The sequence below is a fragment of the Micromesistius poutassou genome (assembly GCF_964030765.1).
Source record: "Micromesistius poutassou genome assembly, chromosome: 4".
Classification (NCBI taxonomy): Eukaryota; Metazoa; Chordata; class Actinopteri; order Gadiformes; family Gadidae; genus Micromesistius; species Micromesistius poutassou.
The window spans coordinates 20,471,501-20,497,935 of NC_140274.1; the positions used below are offsets into that span (position 1 = coordinate 20,471,501).

Here is a 26,435-nt window from a genome sequence, read left to right on the forward strand (position 1 = left end):
CCGCTCCCTCTCTCCTCCGCTCCCTCTCTCCTCCTCCGCTCCCTCTCTCCTCCGCTCCCTCTCTCCTCCGCTCCCTCTCTCCTCCTCCGCTCCCTCTCTCCTCCGCTCCCTCTCTCATCTGCTCCCTCTCTCCTCCGCTCCCTCTCTCCTCCTCCGCTCCCTCTCTCCTCCGCTCCCTCTCTCCTCCGCTCCCTCTCTCTCTCCTCCCTCCCTCTCTCCTCCGCTCCCTCTCTCCTCCGCTCCCTCTCTCTCTCCTCCGCTCCCTCTCTCCTCCGCTCCCTCTCTCCTCACCCGGTGTGTCGCTCGGACCGGGGTCGTGCAGCTCTGGGTTGAGTCACTTGTTGGAAATGGACCGCATGTATACTGCGCTGTTCAAACCAGTGGCCGCTCACAGCGCTGTACAATATTGCCTTACATGATGATGGATGAATGCCTTACATTCATCCATCATCATTCACATATTCACACACCGACGGCGCTGTCAGCCAGCTCGTCAGGAGCAGTCAGGGTGAAAGCGTCTTGCTCAGCGACACTCGACAGTCAACAGTCGACACAGCCGGGGATCGAACTAGCGACCTTACAACCCGCTCTACCTCCTGAGCCACATGCCGCCATTAACTGCGTAGCAGTGGTGTCGGTCCCACCGCGGCGCCCCCCATGTTAACCCTGTCCCCCCCCCCCCCCATGTTAACCCTGTCCCCCCCCGGTTAACCCTGTCCCCCCTCTGTTCTGGGTCTTGGTCTCTGCCCCCCCCCCCTAGTTCTAACCCTGTCCCCCTCTGCCCCCCCCCCCCTGGTTAACCCTGTCCCCCCCCCCCGGTTAACCCTGTCCCTCTGCCCCCCCCCTGGTTAACCCTGTCCCCCCCCTGGTTAACCCTGTCCCTCTGCCCCCCCCCCTGGTTAACCCTGCCTCCCCCCTGGTTAACCCTGTCCCCACCTGGTTAACCCTGTCCCTCTGCCCCCCCTGGTTAACCCTGCCCCCCCCCCTGGTTAACCCTCTGCCCCCCCCGGTTAACCCTGTCCCCCCCCCCTGGTTAACCCTGTCCCCCCCCTGGTTAACCCTGTCCCCCCCCTGGTTAACCCTCTGCCCCCCCTTGGCTCCAGGCACCACGTGTCTGGTGGCCCTGCTGTCGGACAGGGAGCTGGTCGTGGCCAACGTGGGCGACTCCCGCGGCGTCCTGTGTGACAAGGACGGCAACGCGGTGCCACTGTCCCACGACCACAAGCCATACCAGCTGAAGGAGCGCAAGAGGATCAAGAAGGCCGGTGAGCAGCTCTCGCTCTCTCTCTCTCTCTCCCTACCTCTCTCTCAGTCTCTCATTCCCTCTCTTTCTCTTACCCCCCCCTCTCTCGCGCTCTCTCTCTCTCAATCTCTCTCAATCTCTCTCTGTCTATCTATCTTTGTCTCTCTCTCTCTCCCTCTCTCTCTCGCTTTCTCTCTCTCTCTGTGTCTCTGTCTCTCATTCCCTCTCTATCTTTGTCTCTCTCTAATCCACTCTCTCTGTCTCTGCCTCTCTCTCTCTCTCTCTCTCTCTCTCTCTCTCTCTCTCTATCTCTCTCTTATTGCTGAGTGACAGCGTGACGTGGTCCTGCAGCGTTGCAAAGCTTCCACCACTTTTTGACAGACCAGAGCAAATGGCGCCGCCACTTAAACGGCGGCGCCATTTGTTTTGTTACGTGACAGCGTGTCACATTTGCTGACTCTGGTGAAGAAAAGAAAACAAATCCTGTTTTTATATAAACCAGATTTAGCCTGTCAAAACAGGCTGGAGGAATCCAGGCTCCCTAGGCTCGCTCTGATCCGGACTGCCCGCCGCCGACTCAAAGACCACCCAGTGGGTTTTGGAGGACCATCAGTCCACTGGGTCTCTGGTTTATTGGCAGCCCAACCCCCAGCCTATCTTTCTCGACCCCTGACCTTTCCACCCGCAGCCTACCTCTCTCTGACCCTTGACCTCTCCCTCCCTGTAGCCTACCTCTCTCTGACCCTTGACCCCTCCCTCCCTGTAGCCTACCTCTCTCTGACCCTTGACCTCTCCCTCTCTGTAGCCTACCTCTCTCTGACCCTTGACCTCTCCCTCCCTGTAGCCTACCTCTCTCTGACCCATGACCTCTCCCTCCCTGTAGCCTACCTCTCTCTGACCCTTGACCCCTCCCTCCCTGTAGCCTACCTCTCTCCGACCCTTGACCTCTCCCTCCCTGTAGCCTACCTCTCTCCGACCCTTGACCTCTCCCTCCCTGTAGCCTACCTCTCTCTGACCCTTGACCCCTCCCTCCCTGTAGCCTACCTCTCTCTGACCCTTGACCTTTCCCCACCAGCCTACCTCTCTCTGACCCTTGACCCCTCCCTCCCTGTAGCCTACCTCTCTCTGACCCTTGACCTTTCCCTCCCTGTCCCCCCCCCCCCCCCTTAGCCTACCTCTCTCTGAACCTTGACCCTGCTGACCCTTGACCCCCCTCCCCTGTCCCCCTCCCCCAGCCTACCTCTCTCTGACCCTTGACCTTTCCCTCCCTGTCCCCCTCCCCCAGCCTACCTCTCTCTGACCCTTGACCTTTCCCCCCCCCCCCCCCCCCCCCCCCCCCCCCCAGCCTACCTCTCTCTGAACCTTGACCCTGCTGTTGACCCTTGACCCCCCTCCCCTGTCCCCCCTCCAGGGGGCTTCATCAGCTTCAACGGCTCGTGGAGGGTGCAGGGCATCCTGGCCATGTCCCGTTCCCTGGGCGACTACCCGCTGAAGCACCTCAACGTGGTCGTCCCCGACCCCGACATCATGACCTTCGACCTGGACCAGCAGCAGCCGGGCTTCATGATCCTGGCGTCGGACGGCCTGTGGGACGCCTTCAGCAACGAGGAGGCGGTGCGCTTCGTCAGGGAGCGGCTGGACGAGCCGCACTTCGGCGCCAAGAGCCTGGTGCTGCAGTCCTTCTACCGCGGCTGCCCCGACAACATCACCGTCATGGTGGTCAAGTTCAAAGGCAGGGCGGCCGACAAGTAGCAGCCGTCCAGTCGGTGTGTCAGTAAATATATATATATATATATATATATACTTACAAACATACATACATACGTGCATACATATATATATATATATATATATATATATATAACATATATATACATACATACATATGTATATATGTATCTATAAATACATACATACATGCATACATACATACATACATGGCGGGGACTCCCTTGAAAAAGAGTTTTTCAATCTCAATGGGACTTTCCTGACTTTCCTGGTTAAATAAAGGTTAAATAAAATACATACGTGCATACATACATAGATATAGATATATAGATATATATAACATATATATATATAGTACATATATATCTGTATATATATATAAATATATACTTATACATGAATACATACATATATACATACATATGTATTTATATCTATATGTATATAGATATAGATATGAATGATGAAGGCTAAAAAAACAGCCTGTATCTTTTGCAGCAAAGTATTTGTAACGAAAACAACACCGAAATAACTGTACAGAAATTAATCTCTACCACCAGAATCTTTATTTAGAATTTATCTTTTTTTTTTTTAAATCTTCGTTAAGTACAGGTTACTGTCAAGTAACCTGTCAAGATTGTTACAAATCAGTTATCATTTAATGTTATCATATATATATATATTGATATATATTGATATATATATATCAATATTAGCCATATATATATATATATAGCCATATATATATATATATATATATATATATATATATGGCTAATATTGATCTGAACCTCTGACATTTATGAAAAACAAATTTACTTGTTGATCACCAGTGGTCACCCTGCCGATTATTAACTTCATTACCCTAGCTAGACTTTATAATCTCTCTTGCTGATAGATTATTAACTACAACTTCATAACCCTCTAGCTGGTGGTCTGAATTTATCATTTTATCAACTGCATTGCATAATACACATGACATCTGACTAACCTGATTTCATAGTTCATGTTCATTTACAATCTCCATATTGTCTCCAACTTGTCTGAAACAAACGACTATACTTAAAACACACACACATGAGGTCATCGTGTCCTTCATCCTCAAACCATAAGATCATATCAGCCGATCGCTTCTATAAAAACCTACGTTGTAATTCCTCAGCAGATGAACGAGTTGATTTATCTAATGACCCTTTGAGAATGTTTGGTTTTTACTGAAATTGTTATTTATTTGATTTGTTCATGTTTATTTGTTTCCCTGTTCTGAACAGTCAAGGTCTACTTCAGGAAACTATTTCACTTGATCAAATCTAATATCCATATAATATATCAATAAACAAAACAGTAGTCTTGGGTCAATCTGCAAAACATAGAAACACGCCTTTGAATTAAATATGTACATGTTGCCTTATTTTGTAAAGTGTTTGTCTTTTCAGTTATGAAGTCCGCTGGCAAAGCAAAGGGTTTGAGTCGTTGATGTAATGCAGTTTACTGACCCATCCGCATCATGCATCGTGAATGTCTCACTGTTATGACCGACTACACGTCCTGCATTAAAGAGTCTCTGAGAGACAGGCATATCGTAACATGAATGTATATAATAACCCCTTGTTCGTAACACCCATCTGTTTATTCAGCGATGACTAAAGTGATGCACCGGTCCCTAGATTGTATTAAAAATAAATATTTACTAGTATAAACTGTTTGTGATTTTTCTGTTGTATTTCCTTTCTAAATAATGTAACACAGAAGAATGCTACAGTGGAGTTTGTACTTGTTTTTCCTGACTTTAATAAATCGTTGAAAAAAAAGGAGACATTTTTGAAATGTAAATCAAACGGTTGACATTAAACTTGATCAAACAGTTTCCTCCGTGTTTTTTTTAATTTAACTTCAGAATTCGAGCCTTGGTTTTGTCTCTTTAAGGGATGATGGTGTGCTGATGCCCCCTGCTGGTGAATCAGCCTCCCCTCACAGAACCGTTAAATTGAGCAGAAATATCGATGTTTTTAATCCATCTGGCATTCTAACATACGTAAAGACCAACAATCCATAGAAACCTGAAAGGTATGAATATGTTTGTTTGTTTTTAGTTAGGCCTACAGCCATATTCCCAGGCGAAAAAAAAAAACATGAATAAAAAATGATGCAAGTTAATGAGAATGTATACACAACTTCGAGATGAGCTAAATCTGTCTCGTGACGAACTTGCTCGTACATGAGTAAGCCGGGAAAAGCGTGCCCCCCCCCCCCAACCCCCACCCCGTCCAAATATAGACCTCCATGGACATGAGCCTGTCAGGGGCGCCGACAGATGTGACCTCACTGCACGGGTTGTCCTCCAGAAACCAGAGACTTCGGGGGGGGGGGGGGCGCAGCTTGCCCCATCACCACCACCACTTACCGGCAACCGCGTAACGGCGTGAGGCCGCCCGGTCACCCACAGCGAGGAGGAGTCCCACTTCCTCAGTGTACATAAGGCATTCTCCTAGTGGCCCGACACACACACGAGTGGACAGCAGAGAGACAGGCACTCAAAGGCCGACCAGAGACAGCTATATCTCCAGGGGGAGGCAGCCTTTACACCAGGAAGGAGAACAGACACATCAGCCTCCGACACACAGCAGAGAGACAGGCACTCAAAGACCGACCAAAGGGCTATATCTCCAGGGGAAGGCAGCCTTTACACCAGGAAGGAGAACTCACATCAGCCTCCGACACACAGCAGAGAGACAGGCACTCAAAGGCCGACCAGAGACAGCTATATCTCCAGGGGAAGGCAGCCCTTACACCAGGAAGGAGAACTCACATCAGGTTCATATTTCACCGGTGATGGGCGGTCTGGGTTCCAGGCGGCAGAGGCAGACGGGGGGGCAGGTCCTGATGCTGGGGCTGGACGGAGCAGGGAAGACCACGCTGCTCTACAAGCTGAAGCACAGCGAGCGCGTGGTCACTGTGCCGACCGTGGGCTTCAACGTGGAGATGCTGGAGACCAGGGGCCCGGGGCTGGAGCTGACGGTGTGGGACGTGGGGGGCCAGGCCCGGATGAGGCCCCAGTGGAGGCACCACTACGCGGACACGGGCGTCCTGGTGTTCGTGGTGGACAGCGGAGACCAGCGGCGGCTGGGCGAGGCCCGGGAGGAGCTGCATCAGGTAGACCCCGCTGCACCAGAACCGGCCCCTGAATCACCGCATGGTTACTGGGGAGCAGCCCCCTGGTCTATGGGCAAACCTCAAGATGAACCAACGGGTTGAATTAGGGCTCTTTGAATACAACTGTTTTATTTGTAGATAGTTAATTGATCTTGTGTTGGAATTTAAAGGTTTAAGACTCTACAAAATTGCCCAGGACATTTCCATTATAAAAGTACAGATTTCCCTGAGATGAGCAATGGTTGAAAACATTTGAGATAATGTTACTACACAAGAAAATAAAATATATAACATAAGTCTAGTCATTTTTACATATTTGAAGGCTGAAATCGTACATATTCTACCTTTAATTTATTTATTTAACATCTGTGAGCTATACTACGACGTTTGTTTGGCTCTGTAGTGTACTGAACTGCTCTTCTCCCTGCCCAGGTGTTGAGGTGCCAGAGTCTTGGGAGAATCCCTCTCATTGTCTTGGCCAACAAGCAGGACCTCCCTGGAGCTCTGAGTCCGGCACAGCTCAGTCTGCGCCTGGACCTGAGGAGGGTGTGTGGGGACCGGGTCTGGTTCGTCCAGCCCTGCTCTGCCACATCCGGCATGGGGCTTGAGGAAGGGTTTCGGAGGGTGGCCTATCTGCTGAGGACCTGGCTGAGATATACGTCAAAAGGCTTTCCTGACACGGTCATACGTTCGAAGCTTAAATACTTGGCTTTTGTGACCATGCTACAAGTCCTGCGCTTTGGTTGAGGTGCATTGATTCACCGTGGGAATCTTTCTCTTACCTGTGCGTACATCACTGCGGAGTCACGACGGAGGCCCGGCCGGGGCCAGCGGAGGTTAACGGCGTGTGAACCGCTGTGAAGGAGCGCGATGAGCCTCATCAGAGACAACACAAGGACTTTGGGTTTGGGCTGTGCTGCCTTCGGTCTGCTACCTGCTACGCATAATTTTGAACAGTTTGTATGTGCCGGTGTTGCAGGTTGTTAAGACAACGCTGAGAGGGTTGAATCTCAAGTCTATTTAGAAGTCTATTTTGTTCATCTCAATAAATAAATAAATGACCAAAAGTAATAATTATATATAGGAGTCTATCTATCTATCTATCTATCTATCTATCTATAGGCCTATATATATATGTATATAAGAGAGAGAGAGAGAGAGAGAGAGAGAGAGAGAGAGAGAGAGAGAGAGAGAGAGAGAAGAGAGAGAGAGATTATATATATATATATAATAATTGCCTACATGTCTACCTAATTGTTAAACTGTATTCCAGTTTAGAAGACGTACATTATTCTGTGTCATTTGTTCATACCTCCTTAATAAATATTCAAGTATTACGGAAACTTTGACTTGTCTTTTACAACAAACCATCACAAATAAGTGTGTACACGCACCAGAAATGTAATAGTAACCCACAGGGCATATGGGAGCCCAGTGTATAACCTGTATTCTGGCACTGATAAATACTGATCAGTACAACACAAACACACTCTGAGTGTTATTAATTGCTGCTGTGCGGCAACCCCCCAGAGATGACCTGTTCTTGTTAAACCATAATCCCGCTAACCAGACAGACCAATGACGGGAGAGGGAACTCCCCACCCTTCCTCTCCGCGCCAGGCTGTCCCTCCACCGGCGTTCCCAGCGTGCACCGCGGGCAGACCAGCACAACGCACTCCGCCGACCGCTGAAAAGGGGAACTAGATAAGGGCAGCTCACTAGCGCGATTCGTCGGTAAAAAAAAAAAGAAGCTATTGATAAACCTATTTCAGACATGGCGGACAACGAGAAACTGGACAACCAACGGTTGAAGAATTTCAAGAACAAGGGCCGTGATTTGGAGGTAAAGTGTGCGAGTTGGGGCCGAGGCGGCGCCGCTCCGAGGCGGCTTCGCCTCCTCCTGCGTGACGTCGTTTCTAAATTTTCCCCGATGTGGAGCTCTGCGCCCATCTTCGGACGGACGGGACCCCGGTGTGCTCCGGGGTGGTCGGACACACTCGGCGGATCGTGCCCCGGGCCTCCCGTCGTGTTATTCTGGGTTAAAGACGTTACGTGGCCCTGTGTGGACGGAGCGGCTAGGCTAAGGGAGTTAGCTTCCTGTTAGCTCGGCGCTAGTGGGGCCCGCGGGGCCACGGCGGCTAGTGACGCTCACTACAGCATGTCCCCAACTAGTTCGGCCTTCACTTTCTCCCCGAGTGTCCCCCCGAAAAGACGTGACCTAACGTGTGGTGTTTGTTTTTTAAGACTCAAATCCCCCCCCCATCGGTAGGCCTGTGTTCAGCCCGGGCTGTCGCGTACGGACGCTGCCCCGTTGGGTTAGCCTCCGCTCGGTTAGCTCCGCGTTAGCCGCCGTGCAGCCTGCTGGTCGGGGCTCGGCGGTGCCGCTGGGTGCAGAGCCACCCATCCCCCGTCTTCACCACCAAAAACAATGGCGGAATCCGGCTAGCCTGTTAGCTCACCAGATACCTGGGATGTTTTTTCGATTAAATTACTGAGGGGACTGCTACCGTATTTATACCGAAGAGCGTCCGCACGCACACCGCAGGCGACATGAGGACGGGGGAACTTACTTTGCGTTAGTTTTTCGTATAGATAGTCAGCCTATGTCGAGGTAGCCATCAGGCATTCGTAGGCTCTCCCTCCCCACACATCCAGAGAACCCCTGGGTGAAGTTAGAACATGTACCCGGCTGAAGTACATGGCGAGGCCAGTGCGACGCAGGGCAGCCACTTTATACGGTGGTGCGTTTATCTGGTGGTCTGTGTGTCATGGCAGTCAGGACGCAACACCCCCATTGCTTCATTCGTTAACAGTCCCATTTTAAGATGTAGATGAGCAAGAGTCCCTATAAAGATTTACAAAACGACTTCGATTCCACGTGAGATCCAATTTGAAACTCCTTTTGTGACCGACACACTGATTACCTATGGAATGTGTATGTGATCTTCGTCTTGAGGGATAAGTACAACGGGTGCTTATCTTTGCCATGTCATGTGAAGCAAAGTTGTGTTAAAAGTGACGCACTTTTGGTCGCTGTATTGCCTGATGTAAGAGAATCCCTCCAAACTCTGTATTTAACATGCTCTACAATGCAGTTGTGTCACGTTGCTGTATACATGTCGGAGGAAGCCATGACTAAAGTACTTTGCATCTTGTTCTACAGACTATGAGAAGACAAAGGACTGAAGTCGTTGTGGAACTGCGCAAGGTAAAGATAGTTAACACCTTTTTTTGTTGGTGTCAAGAACACCCCCAAAAATTGAAGCTGTGAATCATGGTGGGTCCTCTTTGTTAAGGAATTTCAAATGGTTTGACCTCTTCTGCATCTCTCTCCCCCACAGAACAAACGAGATGAACACCTTCTAAAGAGGAGAAATGTTCCTCACGAGGACATCTGTGAGGACTCTGATGCTGATGGAGATTTCCGATCGGTATTGATCAACTTCACTTCCCCCCCCCCCTCATCTTTCATTGAATCTGTCCTTGTGTAGTATTCTAGTTCTGGGAGTTGAGGGGGTTATCATGGGATTCCCCACTGTATGGCAGATGAGCAGGCTAGGACCACCTCGTTGGGATTTACTCTACTAAGTAAAAGTAATGCACTGTATTGTGTCTCTAAATCGGTCCTGCGTTTGTGGACTTTGTTTTCCGCAGTGTAGCAACAGGGGGTCTATGGCACTAAACACAGCAGACCTTACACAGGCTGAAACATTAGGGATTGGAACAGGATTAGAATTTGTTCTCTTGATTTGCAGCAACAAACCTAATATAGCCTAAAATTAGAGTTGTCATTAAAGCACTCCAATAATGGTTCTTTGCAGATCTCTGAGTTTTCCACACTGCATATATCCAGGCGTCACACAGTATTTGGATGGTTTTCCTGTGCTGCGTTGTGACTTATTGGCTCCAATTTGTCTTGGAAACTGCCACTTGGAATCATGGATAGCTGTTAGTTTTATAGTGGAGCAGGGGGGGGTGTGCGCGGGGGTGTCATGGATGTCAGAAGGTACTTCATTTGATTGGGTCTCAATGTGAAAGACAACCCAATCCAGAAGCCCGAACTGATTACTGAACATATTCCTTTAGAGACCGGCTGGATACATGCATCCATTTTGGTTGCCAGTGTTGACGGTTGAATAACTTCCAAACATCACGACATTAGCTACGAGGACACCAGAATGGGTTCAGGTCTCTGGACCCCCCCCCCCCCCCCTGTTTAAATCACCGGGCAAATGAGACCAGTAGGCAACCATATGGAGAGTAATTGAAAGAGTCTGAGATAATCTGCCTAATGCCGAATGAGACATGCAGTATACAATCCAACATTCAAAGGGAGCCAAGAATAGCACTGAGTCTTGTTTTGTGAGCGTTTTAAGACTTAATGATTTAAAGGACTACGATTACCGTATCCGGACTGTAGAGCTTGAGGCGACCTTGCAGAAAACTGGGGTGCAGACTAGGGTCCCTAGGGTGCCATCGACTCTGCTGAGGCTTCCCACAGCCAGGCTGTGATGGTCTGGGTGTTTTCTGCTGGGGTTTAGGAAGTGTGTGTGTGTGTGTGTGTGTGTGTGTGTGTGTGTGTGTGTGTGTGTGTGTGTGTGTGGTTCTCCAAGTGCATTTCTGACATGGACTCTAAGCTTGCTAACAACACGTTGTTCCTCTGTCTTTCAGCAAAACACCTCTCTTGAAGCAATAGTACAAGTAAGTTTGGACATCGCTCTTTTTTTTTTTTTTCATCACCCTACTTGGTTTAACGTCTGTGTATTTAGTGGTCTACTGTCCTTCGCTATTGAAGGGATTAATTGACGTGTGTGGGTGTGTAAAGCCAGTGGCGTGATTGTCCCTCTGTGTGGTGGTGCTCTCCTGACCAGTGTCTGTTGCGTTGCAGAATGCCACCAGTGATAACCAGGGAGTCCAGCTGAGTGCTGTCCAGGCTGCCAGGTACGTCCCCAGCCGTCCCTGCCTCCTCTGGGGCCACACCATGTTGGCTGAGCATCTTATTGCACTTTCTCTTTGACCTTTTGGAGTTGAGTGATTTGATTTCCTCACCACCTGGTTCTAGAGGTTGGGGATTCTGCCCCATCACCCCTCGTTTAAAAACCTGCCAAAGGCGTTCTTGTACGTGTGATATGTTTATTGAAACCGCACCCTGCATTGCAACGGCCAGGCCTCAGCTTGGCTATCTTTGTTGATTTGAATGTTTTGAATGGACTGATTCACACTTCTGATTATAAGGTCAGGAACTTTATAGTCCCACTTTGTTTCAATCAGAAAGTTGCAAATAATACTGAACATGAATCTCTTGGAAGTCAACTCGATGAATTCAAGAGCATTCATGTGTTTTCTTAAATTTTCCCTCTTTATGTCGGCCATTGCCTCTTTGGTTACCCATTACACATTTAAGTATTGCCCCTGAAGAACAAATACTGCATGGTTCTGGTCAATGTTTGTACCTGACAGCCCCTCCCCCCTTTGTCTCTCTAGGAAGTTGTTATCCAGTGACCGGAACCCCCCAATAGATGACCTCATCAAGTCCGGGATCCTCCCCATCCTGGTGCACTGTCTGGACAGAGATGACAAGTAAGGACTTCTGGAAAAGACTTACTTGTTCAGAGTTCACCTAGACTCTGCATAGCCATCCCCTTCTATGCACTTATTGTATGTCATACTTAGTTAAAGTACTTAGTTGTGTAGCATCTTATCCTAGTTATCTTTGTTGTATACAGGGATGAGTTAATCTAGCAATTGTTAGTGCTTGGCACTTGGTTCTATGAACATCCTTACTGTATCGACAGCGCCAGATTGTTGTTTCTCTTCTAACAAATGTACTTATTGTAAGTCGCTTTGGATGAAAGCGTCTGCTAAATGCCCTGACTGTAAGGAAGTACAGCGCACCACACGGGCTTGTGGTGGTTTAGTCCGGCCTACATGTCTTAGCAGGGTGCTCCACGGCTTTGCAAATAGGTTCTATTGTTCCCTTTTTGAGCGACCGCAGCAGATGAATGACTCCTCGGCGTCCCTGCTCGGTGTGTGGGCCGCTTCCCCCAGTGGTGGTGGTGTCTCACTCACGCCTCTCTCCTCTCCCCAGCCCCTCTCTCCAGTTCGAGGCTGCCTGGGCGTTGACCAACATCGCATCAGGGACCTCCGAGCAGACCCAGGCGGTGGTCCAGTCCAGTGAGTGTACACCTGTTGGGGTCTGATCAGAATGACCCCCCCCCCTCTCTCTCTCTCTATCCCGTACCTTCCTGTCTTACTCACTCTTCAATACAAAGGATAAAAACTAGAGATGCTCCGAAAATCATGATCTGCCGATCACAGAATGGCAGGGGAATGGGAATCTATTATATATATATATATGGAAGATTCCATATCTTTTTTATATAATCTGGATAGCAGGCAAGCACCAGTTTCTGTTCCAATAGACTCTTTATTTTTTCTCTTTGGATCCCCTGTGACTGAAACATGTTGTTCAATGCGTTCATCAAAGCCTCCGCAGAATGTGACTGTCATATACGGTACTGAAATGTGCCTGTGTGCACGCTGCTGTTTCAGAGCTATGCAAGTGCTCCGTAAACAAAACTTAACGTTCAACTGCCTCCTTTGCCGTCATTACAGTTACCCTGTGAAATCCTGGTGGTGCAGCCCAATGTTTTAGTCGGGAGAACTCGCGCTGCCACTGGCAAGTTCTGAAGTTGCGCGAGTAATTTACTCAATCTGCTTTTTTGATCGGCGCTTTTTGGGGTTCTCCGATCACGCTATTTTTTTTTTTTTTGTTGTTGCCAATATCGGAAAACCATAAAAATAAATCTTAAAAAAATCAAAGTGACATGCACGCCCCCGACGTTTGTCTGTGGAGCGGAGGAGACGGGGCGGATGTGAGCGACGGCGCGGTACCCAGGATGTGAGAGGGTTTCACATCCTGCTGTGGTCGTGACTCGTGGTGACCCGGGGGCTCTGTGAGGCGGAGCGTGACCTGTTTACTTTCCCCCGTAGATGCTGTGCCTCTGTTCCTGAGGCTGCTCCACTCCACCCACCAGAACGTGTGCGAGCAGGCCGTCTGGGCCCTGGGAAACATCATAGGTGAGTGATCTGGGACCGCCGTTTGAGGCTGGGTTACTGTCGCGACAAGTTTTTTATTTTTTTTTTTTAAATATATGTATGTTTTTTTTTATAAAGCTTTTGATAAATACATTTGAAATGATGTCGCCGTCTTTTCCCCACCGGCTGACTTGCGTCTCAAATTGTGCAGCAGGAGGCATTCCTCGTATTTCTTTAAATACGCTAGTTGACAGCGTGTCAAGACTTACTCGTCAAGACCCCACACCGCTCTTGCGCAATTATTGCATGTTGTATGACCTTGCACTTAAACATTTAATTTGAGATAGATTGTTGATTCTCCTTCTCTGACAAATGTTTCTATCGTGAGTCGCTCTGGATAAAAGCGTCTGCTATAAGTGTAAATGTGTGTCCTTGCAGGTGACGGCCCGCAGTGCAGAGACTATGTGATCAGCCTGGGCGTGGTCAAGCCCCTGCTCTCCTTCATCAGCCCCTCCATCCCCATTACCTTCCTCCGCAACGTCACCTGGGTCATGGTCAACCTTTGCCGCCACAAGGACCCGCCACCCCCCATGGAGACCATCCAGGAGGTCAGTATGTGTTCACTTTGATCAGCTCACCCCCCCCCCCCCCCCCCCCCCCCCACACACACACACACTAGTGATAGGCTGGTGTGTCTTCACTAGCTTTCTGCCCCTAGGGATATAAGATTACATTTATAAGTTAAATGGTTTAATGGACTGCATTTATACAGTGATGTTCTAACCAGTGGCCACTAGAAGCGCCTAACAATATTGGTGAGGTGCCTTGCTCAGGGACACTCGGCTAGGAGGAGCCGGGGATCGATCTAGCAACCTTCCGGTTACCAGCCAACCCGCTCTACCTCCTGAGCCACATGCCCAAATTTAATTAAATGCCAACATTCCCATTGAAATCACATTTCTTTCAAGTATCGTCTCTCAGGGGAATAGCAGATATATTGGTGAACGTGTGGTCCTTGCTAAAGTCAAGTAAGCTGCTAAGTCGACCCATCTGTCAGAAAACGTTGAGCACATTGAGAGGACTCGATGCAGTAGGGCAACAAGAGGTGGATGTGTGTGCTCCTCCTCAGGAGCTGTTGAGATTGTATCGTATAAAACCGTTCAACGTCAATGTGATCTGCTGAACTTTGTCTCTGCTTCACACAGACTACCGCACACCCTTTTTATATTTGTGTTGTGCCCCAGTGGATAATCAAATGACCATTTCAGACAATCCGGTTCTAGGCTTGAAGATGTTGGTCAGTTTATTATAATTGCTGAATAGGATTAACCACCCACCACCAGCCCTAGGAGCTGTATCCTATCGGCCCTTATGGGCTTGATGGATGGAAGTTGAAGTGCATGCTGTTACTTAACGCTCTATCATTTGTCTTCAATCTCCTCCTCAGATTCTCCCAGCGCTCTGCGTGCTGATCCACCACACTGATGTTAGTGTGAGTATCCCCTCCTCTTGCGTTGGGTCGTGATGTACTCCTTTAATTAAGTCATTGACTTACACCTGAAGTCTCTGATGCATCCTCTCCTCTGCAGATCCTGGTGGACACGGTGTGGGCTCTGTCCTACCTGACGGACGCCGGCAACGAGCAGATCCAGATGGTCATCGACTCTGGCATTGTGCCCCACCTGGTGCCCCTGCTCAGCCACCAAGAGGTCAAAGTTCAGGTATGGAGAACGCCCCTACCTGGAGATAATCCTGCTCAACCAGGAGCTGGAAAAGGAAAGACGAAGCCTTTTGGTTTGAGACCTGATTAAAACGTTTCATCGAATCAATATACTTTTAGATGTAAAATGTCTTGAAGGATGAACTCTTAATGTCCTGTCTGAGGAGGAACTTGACCCCTGGTGTCCAGAGAAGGTCCATGAGACCAAACACGGCACAACATAGAAGCCAACATGCTTTGCTGACATTGTTGCTAGATTGGGCCAAATTTCCCAACCAATCTGGCAACACTGCCAGACTTAATTTGTTTAATTTGACCAAATTGTATCCTTTATACTTATTGCACCGTGGGTCAGAGACAAACTATATTTCCTTTCTTCTATTTGTCTTGTACATTTGTTGTAATTGACTATAAAGCTAAATATGACTTTTTTTGACTTTTGAGTCTTGAAATGGCAAATGACTGCCACTGACTCCTCCCCTCCCCACTGACTCCTCCCTCCCTGTTGACTCCTCCCCCAGACGGCGGCTCTGCGTGCCGTGGGGAACATCGTGACAGGAACAGACGAGCAGACCCAGGTGGTGCTGAACTGCGACGCCCTGAGCCACTTCCCCTCCCTGCTGACGCACCCCAAGGAGAAGATCAACAAGGTGCACACACGCACACACACACACACACACACCCCCCCCCCCCCCCCCCCCTGTCCGGAGTGATGAAACGAGGTGGGGCCGCTGGTGTGACTGACATAGACCACGGGGGTGGGAGGGGGTAAAGTCAGAGCTTGGGGGGCCGGCCCGCCGTGGGACCTGGGGAAGAGGACGGTGAAGAGGACCAGCGGTGTGCAGTCGAGGGACAGGGGGGGCAGAGTAGACGTGTGAGTGAGACCGTGTGCGTGGGACACTGGGGGGGACCGGGGGCGCTGCAGGCCAACGGGTCGCTGCGGAAACAGAAGTGCATCTGAGGCCGGGTCCGCCCCGTTCAGAGGCCCCCCCCCGGGGCCCGGCCGGTGATTAGAGCCTCGTTTGGCCCCCGGCCCGCCCAGAGCGGCCCCACCTAACGCACCGCCCGGCCCCCGCTCCTGAGGGGACGCCGGGCGGGCTCTGACCCGGACGGAGAGCGCCGGTACGGGCGGCGGAGGAGTGGGAGGTCCCTGTGGTGACGCCAGCGCTGTGCTTGTCCCTCCCGTCCTGCAGGAGGCGGTGTGGTTCCTGTCAAACATCACGGCGGGAAACCAGCAGCAGGTGCAGGCGGTCATCGACGCCAAGCTGGTGGCCATGATCATTCACCTGCTGGACAAGGTGAGCGCTCCCTACCTCGCCGTCTGAAGGCGTCCTCGAATCGACCTTTGAGTCGCCATAAGGGCTCCTCGATTAGGGAAGAAGTAATAATCACGCTTATTTTTGGTCAATATAGAAATCACGATTATTCAAACTGTTATTTTTTAAGACATGATGCTCATTTGTTCATTTCTCTCAAAAAAAAACACTGAGAACTTTGAAATTTCCCCTTTAAAAAATACACAAAATGGTCAGATAGGAAATGTTCAAATCAAAAATAATGTACATATGTTTTCCGCTGTTTTGCTAATTCTATTAAACCTTACATGAATAAAACAAATATGAAAATAAATGATAATAATATAACTACATTTTTCTTAGTTTGGAGAAAAAAATCGAAATCACGGTCAAAATTGTATTAATTGCACAGCCCTAGTCGCCGTGGCTTTAGTCTGATCCGTCTTGTGTTCATCCACAGGGGGACTTCGGCACCCAGAAAGAGGCGGCCTGGGCCATCAGCAACCTCACCATCAGTGGAAGGAAAGACCAGGTGAGAGCTTAGTTTGGACTTTACTCTGCGTACTCAGTTTAACATTTTCATTTACGTTTAGGGCATTTAGCAGACGCTTTTATCCAAAGCGACTTACAATAACATGACGGAGGATATGATCATGGATTGGAGGTGACCCGTGAGAGAGAGCGTATCAAGTGGTCTGGTGTCACCTGTACCCTGTGGTCTGGTGCCACCTGTACCCTGTGGTCTGGTGCCACCTGTACCCTGTGGTCTGGTGTCACCTGTACCCTGTGGTCTGGTGTCACCTGTACCCTGTGGTCTGGTGTCACCTGTACCCTGTGGTCTGGTGTCACCTGTACCAAGCGGTCTGGTGTCACCTGTACCCTGTGGTCTGGTGTCACCTGTACCCTGTGGTCTGGTGTCACCTGTACCCTGTGGTCTGGTGTCACCTGTACCCTGTGGTCTGGTGTCACCTGTACCCTGTGGTCTGGTCTCACCTGTGCCCTGTGGTCTGGTGTCACCTGTACCAAGCGGTCTGGTGTCACCTGTACCAAGCGGTCTGGTGTCACCTGTACCAAGCGGTCTGGTGTCACCTGTACCAAGCGGTCTGGTGTCACCTGTACCAAGCGGTCTGGTGTCACCTGTACCAAGCGGTCTGGTGTCACCTGTACCCTGTGGTCTGGTGTCACCTGTACCCTGTGGTCTGGTGTCACCTGTACCAAGCGGTCTGGTGTCACCTGTACCCTGTGGTCTGGTGTCACCTGTACCAAGCGGTCTGGTCTCACCTGTGCCCTGCTCCCACTAGGTGGCCCACCTGATCGAGAAGCAGGTGATCCCACCGTTCTGCAACCTGCTGACGGTGAAGGACGCCCAGGTGGTGCAGGTGGTGCTGGACGGCCTCAGCAACATCCTCAAGATGGCAGACGACGAGGCAGAGACCATCGCTAACCTCATCGAGGAGTGCGGAGGTCAGTCCCCCCCCCCCCCCCTCCCCCATCACCACGAACAAACCAGTCTCAAACTACATGTTAAGGTTTCTGTATCACAGTGATGTGTATTTATTAATAATAATAATAATAATAATAATGTGACCTGCTTGTGTCCCAAGGTTTGGAGAAGGTGGAGCAGCTGCAGAACCATGAAAATGAAGACATCTACAAGCTGGCCTATGAAATCATCGACCAGTTCTTCTCTTCTGATGATGTGAGTGTCCTTTTGACTTGTGTGAATGAGGGCGCACTCTCCTCAGTCTAAATATGGGCAGGGGGCGGTGTGGGTAATTTACGGTCACTTTGAGAACTCCTCCATCCTGTTGTCATCCTGGGTTAGATGGTCGGTTGATCATTAAATGACATGCCGAACCTCCCAGTAATGAATCCCTGTAGTGTATTGGGTGGACTGGGCCTTCTTCTTCAGCTGTCTGACTCCTACGTCCAGTGTTGCCATATTGGGCCAGATTTCCAACCCAATTTGCCAACTCTGGCCCAATCTGGCAACCCTGCCTATGTACTGTACGGTAGCAGCAGCTCTAACGCTGTAACGTGGTCGTCTTGTTCCAGATCGACGAGGACAACGCGCTGGTCCCCGAGGCCATCCAGGGGGGCACCTACGGCTTCAACTCCTCCACCAACGTGCCAGCCGAGGGGTTCCAGTTCTAGAGGGCTTTCTCCGGGGGACTCTGGAGCTTTGTTTGCGACGCAGCACTCTGTTCAACATAAAAAAAATTAGAGAGAAAGAGCGAGAAAGAGTGCGAGAGTGTGAAAGAATTAGATCCATTGTGCTTGGCTCGCGGGATCCATGGCAGCATCTTTTATCCGAGGAAGAAGAAAGTGCGGATTTCATTTGGCGTCCAGAGGTGGCGGGGCCGCGGGCGGGCGTTGAGACGGCGAGTGGGTGCGAATGAGGAATGAGTGGCTACATGTTGCAAAAAAAAACATCTCCATCGAAACGCGTGGCGGGACACGCCGACCACGACCGCCGGGTGATCGGAGCCGTCGGCGACCACACAAAAACCGAAACGGAAAACTTACTTCAAACCAGAACAAAAACACGAGCGGCGTACGACGTTCCGCCCGGAGAACCAAGGACATAAAAAAAATCATAATCAAAGAGATCCCAGCGATCCCAATACACAGATAACGGCGGAAATCAACCATGACGACAACAACAACAACAACTAAAAACAGCGGTAATTATGAACCGAGATGAACCATAGCGCAATTTCTGCGGTCCTCCGACCAGTGGGGGCGCCACCCTCGCAGCGCCCCTCTTCCCCCCCCCCCTCCCCCCCCAATCGGCCACGCTATCAGACATGTGTGTGAATGGACCCATTGTGTCTGAATGTCTGGACTCAGTGCTTGGAGCCAGGTTCATCTTCTCCAACAAGAGGCCCCTCGCCCACACCCACCCCCCTCCCCCCCCCTCCTCCCCCCCCCCCCCCAAGGTGGACGGGGCCCGGAGTCCAGCTGTGCTGCAAGAGAGTGGACGTGGCGTGTGTGTGCGTGCGTGCGTGCGAGACGTGATTTGATGGGAGCCCATGCAGAGAGCGAGAGAAAGGTGTGTGTGTGTGTGTGTGCGTGTCGGTGTGTGTGAGGGCGGTGAATGCAGATACTAATCAAACAACTGAAGAGAAACAAAAAAACAAGAGGATTGTCACGAGAGAAGAGTTTGCCTTTTACGAGAGGCCGAGATCTACACATCGCGGACGGAAGGGCTGCGGATATATATAAAGAAAAACACAACAAAAAGTCATCACACAGATTTTTTTGTTTGATTTATTAAGTTAGTATTAATTAACACTGGACGATGCTACGGGCCGGTGTGGAGCGGCGCTGCGGTGTGTGACCATGCATCTGGTGGCGTTTGGGCTTTCGTTTGGCCTCCAGTGTGTTCCTTTTTATCATGTGATTTATTCTTTTTATTTTCAGCTTTTAGTTTCATTGCTTGTGTAACGGTGACCGGTGAGGGGCCCCTCCCCTTCACGCCGCCCCCCCCCCCCCCCCCCCCCCCCCCCCCCACCACCACCACAATGCTAACCTACTGACCACACGGGGGCTCCCTGCTGTGAGACTGAGAGAGAACTCCATCATGCATCATATTCAACCGGATGACTTTAATCTTTCCCCTTGAGAACCATTCTGTCATTTCGTTCCTTCGATCCCGGCGGCACCCCAGCCCCCCCCCCCCTGCCCGCCGTGCGGTCCTGTTGCCATAGCTCCAACCCCCCCCCCCCCCCCGGGACATTACAACTAATGGCCATTTTATGTAGGTTTTGTGATTCATAACCTTTTTTTGCATGTACCTAACTATAGCACAGTTGTTTTTTTTAGGGTCTTTTAGTTTCCTTAGGCTGTGTACACATTGTAATTTTGATTTTTAAGTCGAACTGTGCTGTTGAAACGTTACATGTCTCCCCCCCCCCCCCCCCCCCCCCACGGCCCCTGAGTCCACTTCCTACTCCACAGAATCTCCACCGTTTTGCACATGCTCTGCAAAGTAATGTCTGAGGGTCTCTGGGACGGATGTGTTCCCCAGGTTCTCCCCGCCGGCGTTCCAGAGCTCCCCTCCCTCCCCCCTCCCCCCTCTCCCCCCTCCCCGCCCCAACACGGTCCGCTCTCTGTCCGTGCGTTTTTAGGGAGACTTAAAGAAAAAAAAAGATTGAAAATGTTTTTGTTTTCCAGAAGCGGTAAGATGGAATCTGCTTCTCTATGAGCTCAACTAAAAGGGGATGCTACCCCCACCCCCCCCCCAACCCCCGTTTGCTCAAGGGTTAAAGGTGCCCCGTGTGTCAAATTGGAGCTATCCTTTGTTTCTCTTTTAAAAAAAGACCCCTTGAAAGTTACCTTGCGATCTCCCGCCCCCCCCCCCCCCCCCCCCTCCCCCAGCCCCCTCTTCTATACCATAGGGGTCAAGCGAACCTCTCCCATCTTATTTGTGTTGAGAAACACTGTAGTGAAAAGGTAAACCTCGTGGTCATAAACTTCTGTTGAACCTAGGGTCTTTTTTTGCAGCATTCCTTGTTGGCAAAAAAAAAAAGTGGTTTCAAATCTAAATTTATGACATGGTAGAAAAAAGGTGGGGCTCGATTTGTCGGGAGATGGGCTGCTACGTGATAGGTTGTCTAAGAGAAAATAAATAGTGAAACCCAAACTCAGCCGTGTATGTGTGTGTGTGTGTGTGTGTGTGTAATTTAATTTATTCCTAAATAGTCACGTATAAATGTGCTTTCTTACATTGTAGAGTAACCGAGGAATGTCTTTCATATATGTAGAATCTACTTTATATTAGGATTGATGTGGCTAACGCAGCTTTAAGATGCCTTAACTGTTTTAAGAAGTTGTGCATAAACCCCGTAATCCTGATTTGAGTTAATCCCAAAAAAAAAAGACTTGAATTTAAACCTGAACGATTCTCGAATGTGATTGGTCCGTTTACACGCATGCGCTCTGCAATCGGATCGACAGACAACCGAAACTCTCGGGCAGGAAGACGGTCGTCCTCAGACGAGCAGCTGCTCAGTGAGTATCCGTCCGCTACCCGAGGGTTGACTTCACCAGGGTGGAGTTGTGAAACCAATTCTACCTTTGATACGCGTTTGGGGGTCGTTAAAATGGCGGCATTCTTTGTTTTGACCTGTTGTTACCGACACGGTGTGACCTGCGGCGACACTTGATCCGGGGTGGGCTGGGTCTGGTGGTCTGGGGGCAGGGTCTGGTGGTCTGGTGGGCTGCGTCTGGCGGTCCCCGCTGTGGTCTCCAGTCCGGCTGGAGATCCACAGTTGCAACATGCAACTGTGGTTTCCATTAGTAAACGGACTGTGCAATGACGACCAACACTTGCCGTGTCGAGTCTCGAGTGTGCCGATGGGTATGGGGCGGGTCCCGGGAACTCGTCTGGGCCCGTTTGTGTCCGAGACGGTCTCGGTCTGATATGTGGCCCGATCTGGCTGCCAGGCGGGTGGTGGTTAGAGGTCGGGGTGGGGCAGAGGTCAGGGGCAGTGTGTGTGTGTTGGACGTAGAGACCAGTGTTGTATTGTTGCTGCCGAGCTGTGTGTAACTGGAGCAGGAGTCCTTACACTCACAACAACAGCCCTACAGTCCAGCCGCCGAATTAATTCCATGTACTCAGACAGACAGACACACAACGCTAGCAACGATTCAACCAGGGGGAAACGAACCATTTCGGGATCCAGAAGACAAATAAAAGTATACAGGACAGGCAGAGAGAGGGCCCTCTTCCAGGATATCTAGGAGCGAGATAATAATAACATACATTCGATATATATAGCGCTTTTCTAAATACTCAAAGACGCTTTAGAGTGAAAACATAACATAATTTAAGGCATATTTGTAAAAAGATAAAGGAGTAAAGGGAGAGAAGGTAAGGAGGTGAAGGCAATCTTAAAAAGGTGGTTTTGAGGGCCTGTTTAAATGAGTGTGTTAGAGATGATGCTCCTGGTCACACGGTCGACCTCATTTGTCGTCCATCTTCCTCTGTAGGCCTAACCCTAACCCTCTGCTCCACACAGCCGTCATGGAGGACCTAGAGGAGGACCTCACGTGCTCCGTGTGCTACTCCCTGTTCTGTGACCCGCGGGTTCTGCCCTGCTCCCACACCTTCTGCAAGGCCTGCCTGGACCGCGTTCTGCTGGCCTCCGTCAACTACTCCGTGTGGCGGCCCCGCCCCCTGAAATGCCCCAACTGCCGCAGCGTGGTGGAGCTGGCGCCCCCCGGGGTGGAGGCCCTGCCCGTCAACGTGTGCCTCCGGGCCATCGTGGAGAAAGTAGGCGGGAACCGCAAACTGCCTCCGTTAAACACGCCTCTTCTCCTTTCCTGAGGCTCCTGGGTAGAGTTGTACCGATAACGATACCAGTACCGGTAAAGGAAATTCCTCCGATACTGCCTTAAATCGGGTATTGGCGAGTACGCAAGTCTATGTGCTGATCCGATAGGTCACATGACTCATTTACTACACAGGCAGAGAACATCACAAACACCACGCGTCATCTACGACCTACGTGCTTCAAACTACCAAGTAGATAAAAACTTAGATGCTCACGCTTAACTACAAGAATGCAAATATATTATTATAATTATAAATTAGCTAGTTCTGAAAGAAATGTCAACAGTAAGTGAAGCGACTATATCGTAAGAGAACCCTTCAATAAGAACAAGTGCTGTTAGAAGTTACAATGCTAAAGCAGCCTCTAGCATTGTAACTACTAACATATCATATACTCAGTATCGGCCGATAATCAAGTTCAGGGAGCAGAATAGGAATGAAGAAACGGTATGGGAACGTCTCTACTCCTGGCCGTGAGGGTCTGGTCGACGCTGCCGGTTCGTGCTCACCTCTCTGTCCCCCGCCCACCCCCTGTCTCGTTTCAGTACCAGAAGGACCCTCACCCCCGGACCCCCTGCTGCCCGGAGCACCGGCGGCAGCCCCTGAACGTGTACTGCGTCCAGGACCGCGCGCTGATCTGCGGCGTGTGTCTGACGGTGGGCCGGCACCAGGGCCACGCCATCGACGACCTGCAGGCCGCCTTCCTCCGGGAGCGCCAGACGCCCGCCCAGCTGCTGGCCGCGCTGTCGGAGCAGCGCCTCGCCCAGGTGGGCCCCGGGGCCCCCCAGCACAGTGCCGGCTGAACCAGCTGGCTCTGTTCGTCTCCTCTAAGCTGGTCCCACACTCGTTGTAGAGCGAAGGGTTGTGGGTTTGAACCCACAACCCTTCGCTCTACAACGAGTGTGGGACCAGCCTTGAGGAGACGAACAGAGCTAACTCTAACTCTCCTTCGCTCAGGGCCCTACCCCTGCATACTCCTTGTGTTTGAAATAAATGTATATTATTTACACACTGAGTGGCTTTAGATAAAGCCGAACGCAGGAAGGACTTTGTACAAACAAAGCCAGGTATAATTAACAATGCCAAGGTTAAAATTATTCTAATATTATATATAGGGTACAGGGTTTAAGGTTACGTTCCGGTTGGTTAGAATAGAATAGAATAAATTTTTAATGTCCATCAAGGTGGGAATTTTTCTTTGGCTCACCAGACACAAAAGACAGATAAACATGCAGACATTCAGGATTAAAAGAAAATAATAAATATGCTTAAATACATAAAAATAAAAGTAAAAATAGCATCTAAAGAAAATAATATATTATTATTATATTAATTACTTATATTATTTATAATAAAATTAAAACTAGCATCTCAGTTTGATGTTGTCACTTGGTTTGGTTGAGGATACTGATGGCATTTGGAATAAAGGATTTTCTTTTATATACTTTTTGCCAGAGGACCTCTGTAGCACTTCCCAGACTTCAGGAGCTCAAACTGTCTGGAAAGAGGGCGTGTGTGTACTACCAGCAGTGATTAGTGTGACCAGGTCTTTTTTTGACGTCATTGTGGCCGTCCCCCCCCCCCCCCCCCGCAGGTGTGTGAGTTGGGGCAGCAGCTGGAGCAGGGGAAGGCCCACTGTGAGGCTCTGCTGAGGAGGGACCGGCTGGCCGTGGACCAGTACTTCCAGGGGCTGGAGCTCACTCTGCGCAGGAAGAAGGAGGCCTGCCTGGGGGCCCTGGACGCGGCCAGCGCCGACGTGGCCCAGGTCTACGACCCCCTGATCCAGAGGGTCCAGCGGCTGCAGGTACACTGGCAGGACGGCCGCTCTGGGACACTCTTAAGACGTTCCCATTCCTTTTTCTTCCTTCCTGATACAGATTCCGATAAAACTTGAGTACCGGCCGATGCCGAGTACGTACCGATACAGCGTCTAGCATTGTGACTACCAACAGCACTGGTTCTTATTGGAGGGTTCTCTTACGATGACGGCGATGTATAGTCGCTTCACTTACTGTCTACACATTATTTTGGGCAGAACTAGATCATTTACATTTATAGTCTATAATTATAATAAAAAATTTGTATTCTTGTAGTTAAGCGTGATCCATGTTTTTCCCGACTTTCCACCTCCGACCTTTATGAACACCGTAGTGTTTGATGTTCTCTGCCTGTGTAGTAAAAGTCACATGATGGTATCGGATCGGCGCATAGACTTGCGTACTTGCTGATACTACATTTTAGGCAATATCAGGGGGAATTTCCGATACTGGTAGCGATATCGGAACAACTTTATGGCCCACTGGTGTTAAACCACCCGGGGACAGTAAGGTGACAAAGTGACCGATTTGTACTGAAGTGAGACTGATTCCCGCGGTGTTCAGGAGGAGCAGTGCGACCTGGTGACCCTGGGGTCGTCCGTCCAGGAGGAAGACCGGCCGCTGGAGTTCCTGGAGCAGGTGCACCTGCTCCGAGAGAGGGTGGAGGCGCTGACGGAGGCCCCCCTCCCCTCCGCCGTGGCCCTCTCCGTCGCCCCCCGCGCCGCCGACTTCCTCCGGGACCACTGGGCCGCGGTGACCCTGGGGGCGCTGGGCGACGCGCCTGTGCCCAGGGTGGGCTGTGGACAGCAGGGGGAGGAGGGGCCAGGGGGCGAGTCCGGGACGGTCCAGGCCGCAGGCACTGGAGGTGCTGACGGTAACGAGGGCCTGGATCCGGGTGTCTTGGCGCCTTCGCCCCTCCGCCTGTGTCTGTCCGTGGGGCTGGCGCTGCTGATCTGGTCACTGGCAGCGTACTGGGGCGTCTGCCTGTTGGTCGACGAGAGCACTGGACTGACCGCGCCCGTTGTGGAGGTGGCCACCGCGCTCCACACGCAGGTCCAGAGAACCATGGAGGTCCTTCTTAGGTCGGTGGAAGATCACTTCACGCGGGTGGCCTCCTTCCTCCAGAAGGTCTTCTAGGTCCAAATCATGGGTGGACTTCTCGACCTCCGTCCTCGCTATCCGGTGGTGAGGAGAGCCCATCCAGGACTTTTGAGAATTGCACAAACACTTTTTTTTATTATATCCCTCGACCTGTCACAGTAACACACATTTTAGTATGTAAATAACCCACCTTTTGAAGTTATTTAGCTGTGTCTGTAGTTTCTTCATACATCACGTTGAACGGCAAGAAATTTAAGATTCAGGGAGTTGGTTTGAAAGTGTAAAACCCTGACGTACTGAAGGTACCGTGAAGTCCTCTTTGAGGGTATATATTTTTATATATATATTTAATTTGATAAAGTAATATAAATATATACAAATATTAAAATAATGATATATACATACATTTTAATATTACATATAAAAACATTTTTTACATTTAGCCCATTAAAGAATTATGAAAGTTATTAAGCAAAGTGTTGGATGTGTAGAATGTGTCCCGGCGGCCCCTAAAGAGCAGTGAGGTTGTACTTCACTACACGTCGTCGGGGTGAGTTTGGACTGCAGCTCGGCTCACCCTCCTGGGTATCAGTTACATGCCTGTTGTGGTTGGGGGCAGTTATACAAATGGTGAGACGTGTGAAGTAAGCGCTGGCTTATGTAACACTGCTAGGATGGGACCGCACACAACCTGTCCAGTGGCCTCTACGTGTACTGCCTTATTAACACCTGTGCCTCGGTACAAAGCTTTGCCTTTAATCTCCATATACAAGCTAAAATGCCTTTAATGAAGTGAACTAGGGGTGGAAACCATGCAGATGTGGGAGTTTTGGGACCATTTGGATATGGAGGTGTCAGGAATCCATTACTCCAGTTCATATTTTGTATGTTGACTAAAAACCTAATAAACCTATTAATTTGTACTGGAGAATTGCTACTTCCATTGACTGTCAATTATGGCAATGTGTTAAGGGAACAGGCTTATGACCCTGGTATGTTTGGA

At 50.0% G+C, this 26,435-nt stretch overlaps 2 protein-coding genes and 2 pseudogenes across 5 annotated transcripts in view; all 4 read left to right on the forward strand.

Moving 5' to 3' along the window:
* LOC311341617 (protein phosphatase 1L pseudogene) overlaps window positions 1-4,837 on the forward strand; it is a 5,302-nt pseudogene extending 465 nt beyond the window's left edge. The window contains exons 2-3 of the transcript XR_014684121.1: window positions 1,104-1,265; window positions 2,655-4,837. The product of XR_014684121.1 is annotated as a protein phosphatase 1L pseudogene (transcript). The remainder of the gene's footprint in view (window positions 1-1,103; window positions 1,266-2,654) is intronic.
* Window positions 4,838-5,803: 966 nt separating this feature from the next.
* LOC311341618 (ADP-ribosylation factor-like protein 14 pseudogene) lies at window positions 5,804-6,871 on the forward strand (annotated as a pseudogene). The gene is made up of 2 exons: window positions 5,804-6,124; window positions 6,557-6,871. The product of its transcript is annotated as an ADP-ribosylation factor-like protein 14 pseudogene (transcript).
* Window positions 6,872-7,760: 889 nt separating this feature from the next.
* kpna4 (karyopherin alpha 4 (importin alpha 3)) lies at window positions 7,761-20,837 on the forward strand. Its single transcript, XM_084466561.1, has 17 exons — window positions 7,761-7,967; window positions 9,288-9,332; window positions 9,466-9,555; window positions 10,796-10,825; window positions 11,013-11,065; window positions 11,609-11,704; window positions 12,213-12,298; window positions 13,118-13,204; window positions 13,601-13,770; window positions 14,610-14,654; window positions 14,752-14,883; window positions 15,404-15,532; window positions 16,076-16,180; window positions 16,638-16,709; window positions 17,479-17,641; window positions 17,782-17,876; window positions 18,233-20,837. Exons 1-17 carry the CDS (start codon window positions 7,899-7,901, stop codon window positions 18,329-18,331), a joined length of 1,566 nt encoding a protein of 521 aa, XP_084322687.1. The 5' UTR covers window positions 7,761-7,898; the 3' UTR covers window positions 18,332-20,837.
* A 287-nt stretch (window positions 20,838-21,124) lies between these two features.
* Window positions 21,125-26,327, forward strand: LOC311341770 (tripartite motif-containing protein 59-like). 2 transcript variants are annotated; one of them, XM_084466571.1, is made up of 5 exons: window positions 21,125-21,190; window positions 22,201-22,454; window positions 23,060-23,281; window positions 24,109-24,318; window positions 24,896-26,327. In XM_084466571.1, the coding sequence occupies exons 2-5, from the start codon at window positions 22,206-22,208 to the stop codon at window positions 25,466-25,468; spliced, it is 1,254 nt and encodes a 417-aa protein (XP_084322697.1). In that variant the 5' UTR covers window positions 21,125-21,190; window positions 22,201-22,205; the 3' UTR covers window positions 25,469-26,327. The 2 variants fall into 2 exon arrangements, with proteins under 2 accessions (XP_084322697.1, XP_084322698.1); XM_084466572.1 differs by lacking the exon at window positions 21,125-21,190 and having other exon boundaries at window positions 22,218-22,549.
* The last annotated feature ends 108 nt before the right edge of the window (window positions 26,328-26,435 follow it).

Coding starts and splice junctions, on each gene's coding strand:
- LOC311341770 (XM_084466571.1), top strand. CDS start 22,206: ATGGAGGACCTAGAGGAGGACCTCACGTGCTCCGTGTGCTACTCCCTG. Junction 22,455..23,059: donor TCCGGGCCATCGTGGAGAAA/GTAGGCGGGAAC, acceptor GTCTCGTTTCAG/TACCAGAAGGACCCTCACCC. Junction 24,319..24,895: donor AGAGGGTCCAGCGGCTGCAG/GTACACTGGCAG, acceptor CGCGGTGTTCAG/GAGGAGCAGTGCGACCTGGT.
- kpna4 (XM_084466561.1), top strand. CDS start 7,899: ATGGCGGACAACGAGAAACTGGACAACCAACGGTTGAAGAATTTCAAG. Junction 10,826..11,012: donor CTCTTGAAGCAATAGTACAA/GTAAGTTTGGAC, acceptor GTTGCGTTGCAG/AATGCCACCAGTGATAACCA. Junction 11,705..12,212: donor TGTCTGGACAGAGATGACAA/GTAAGGACTTCT, acceptor TCCTCTCCCCAG/CCCCTCTCTCCAGTTCGAGG.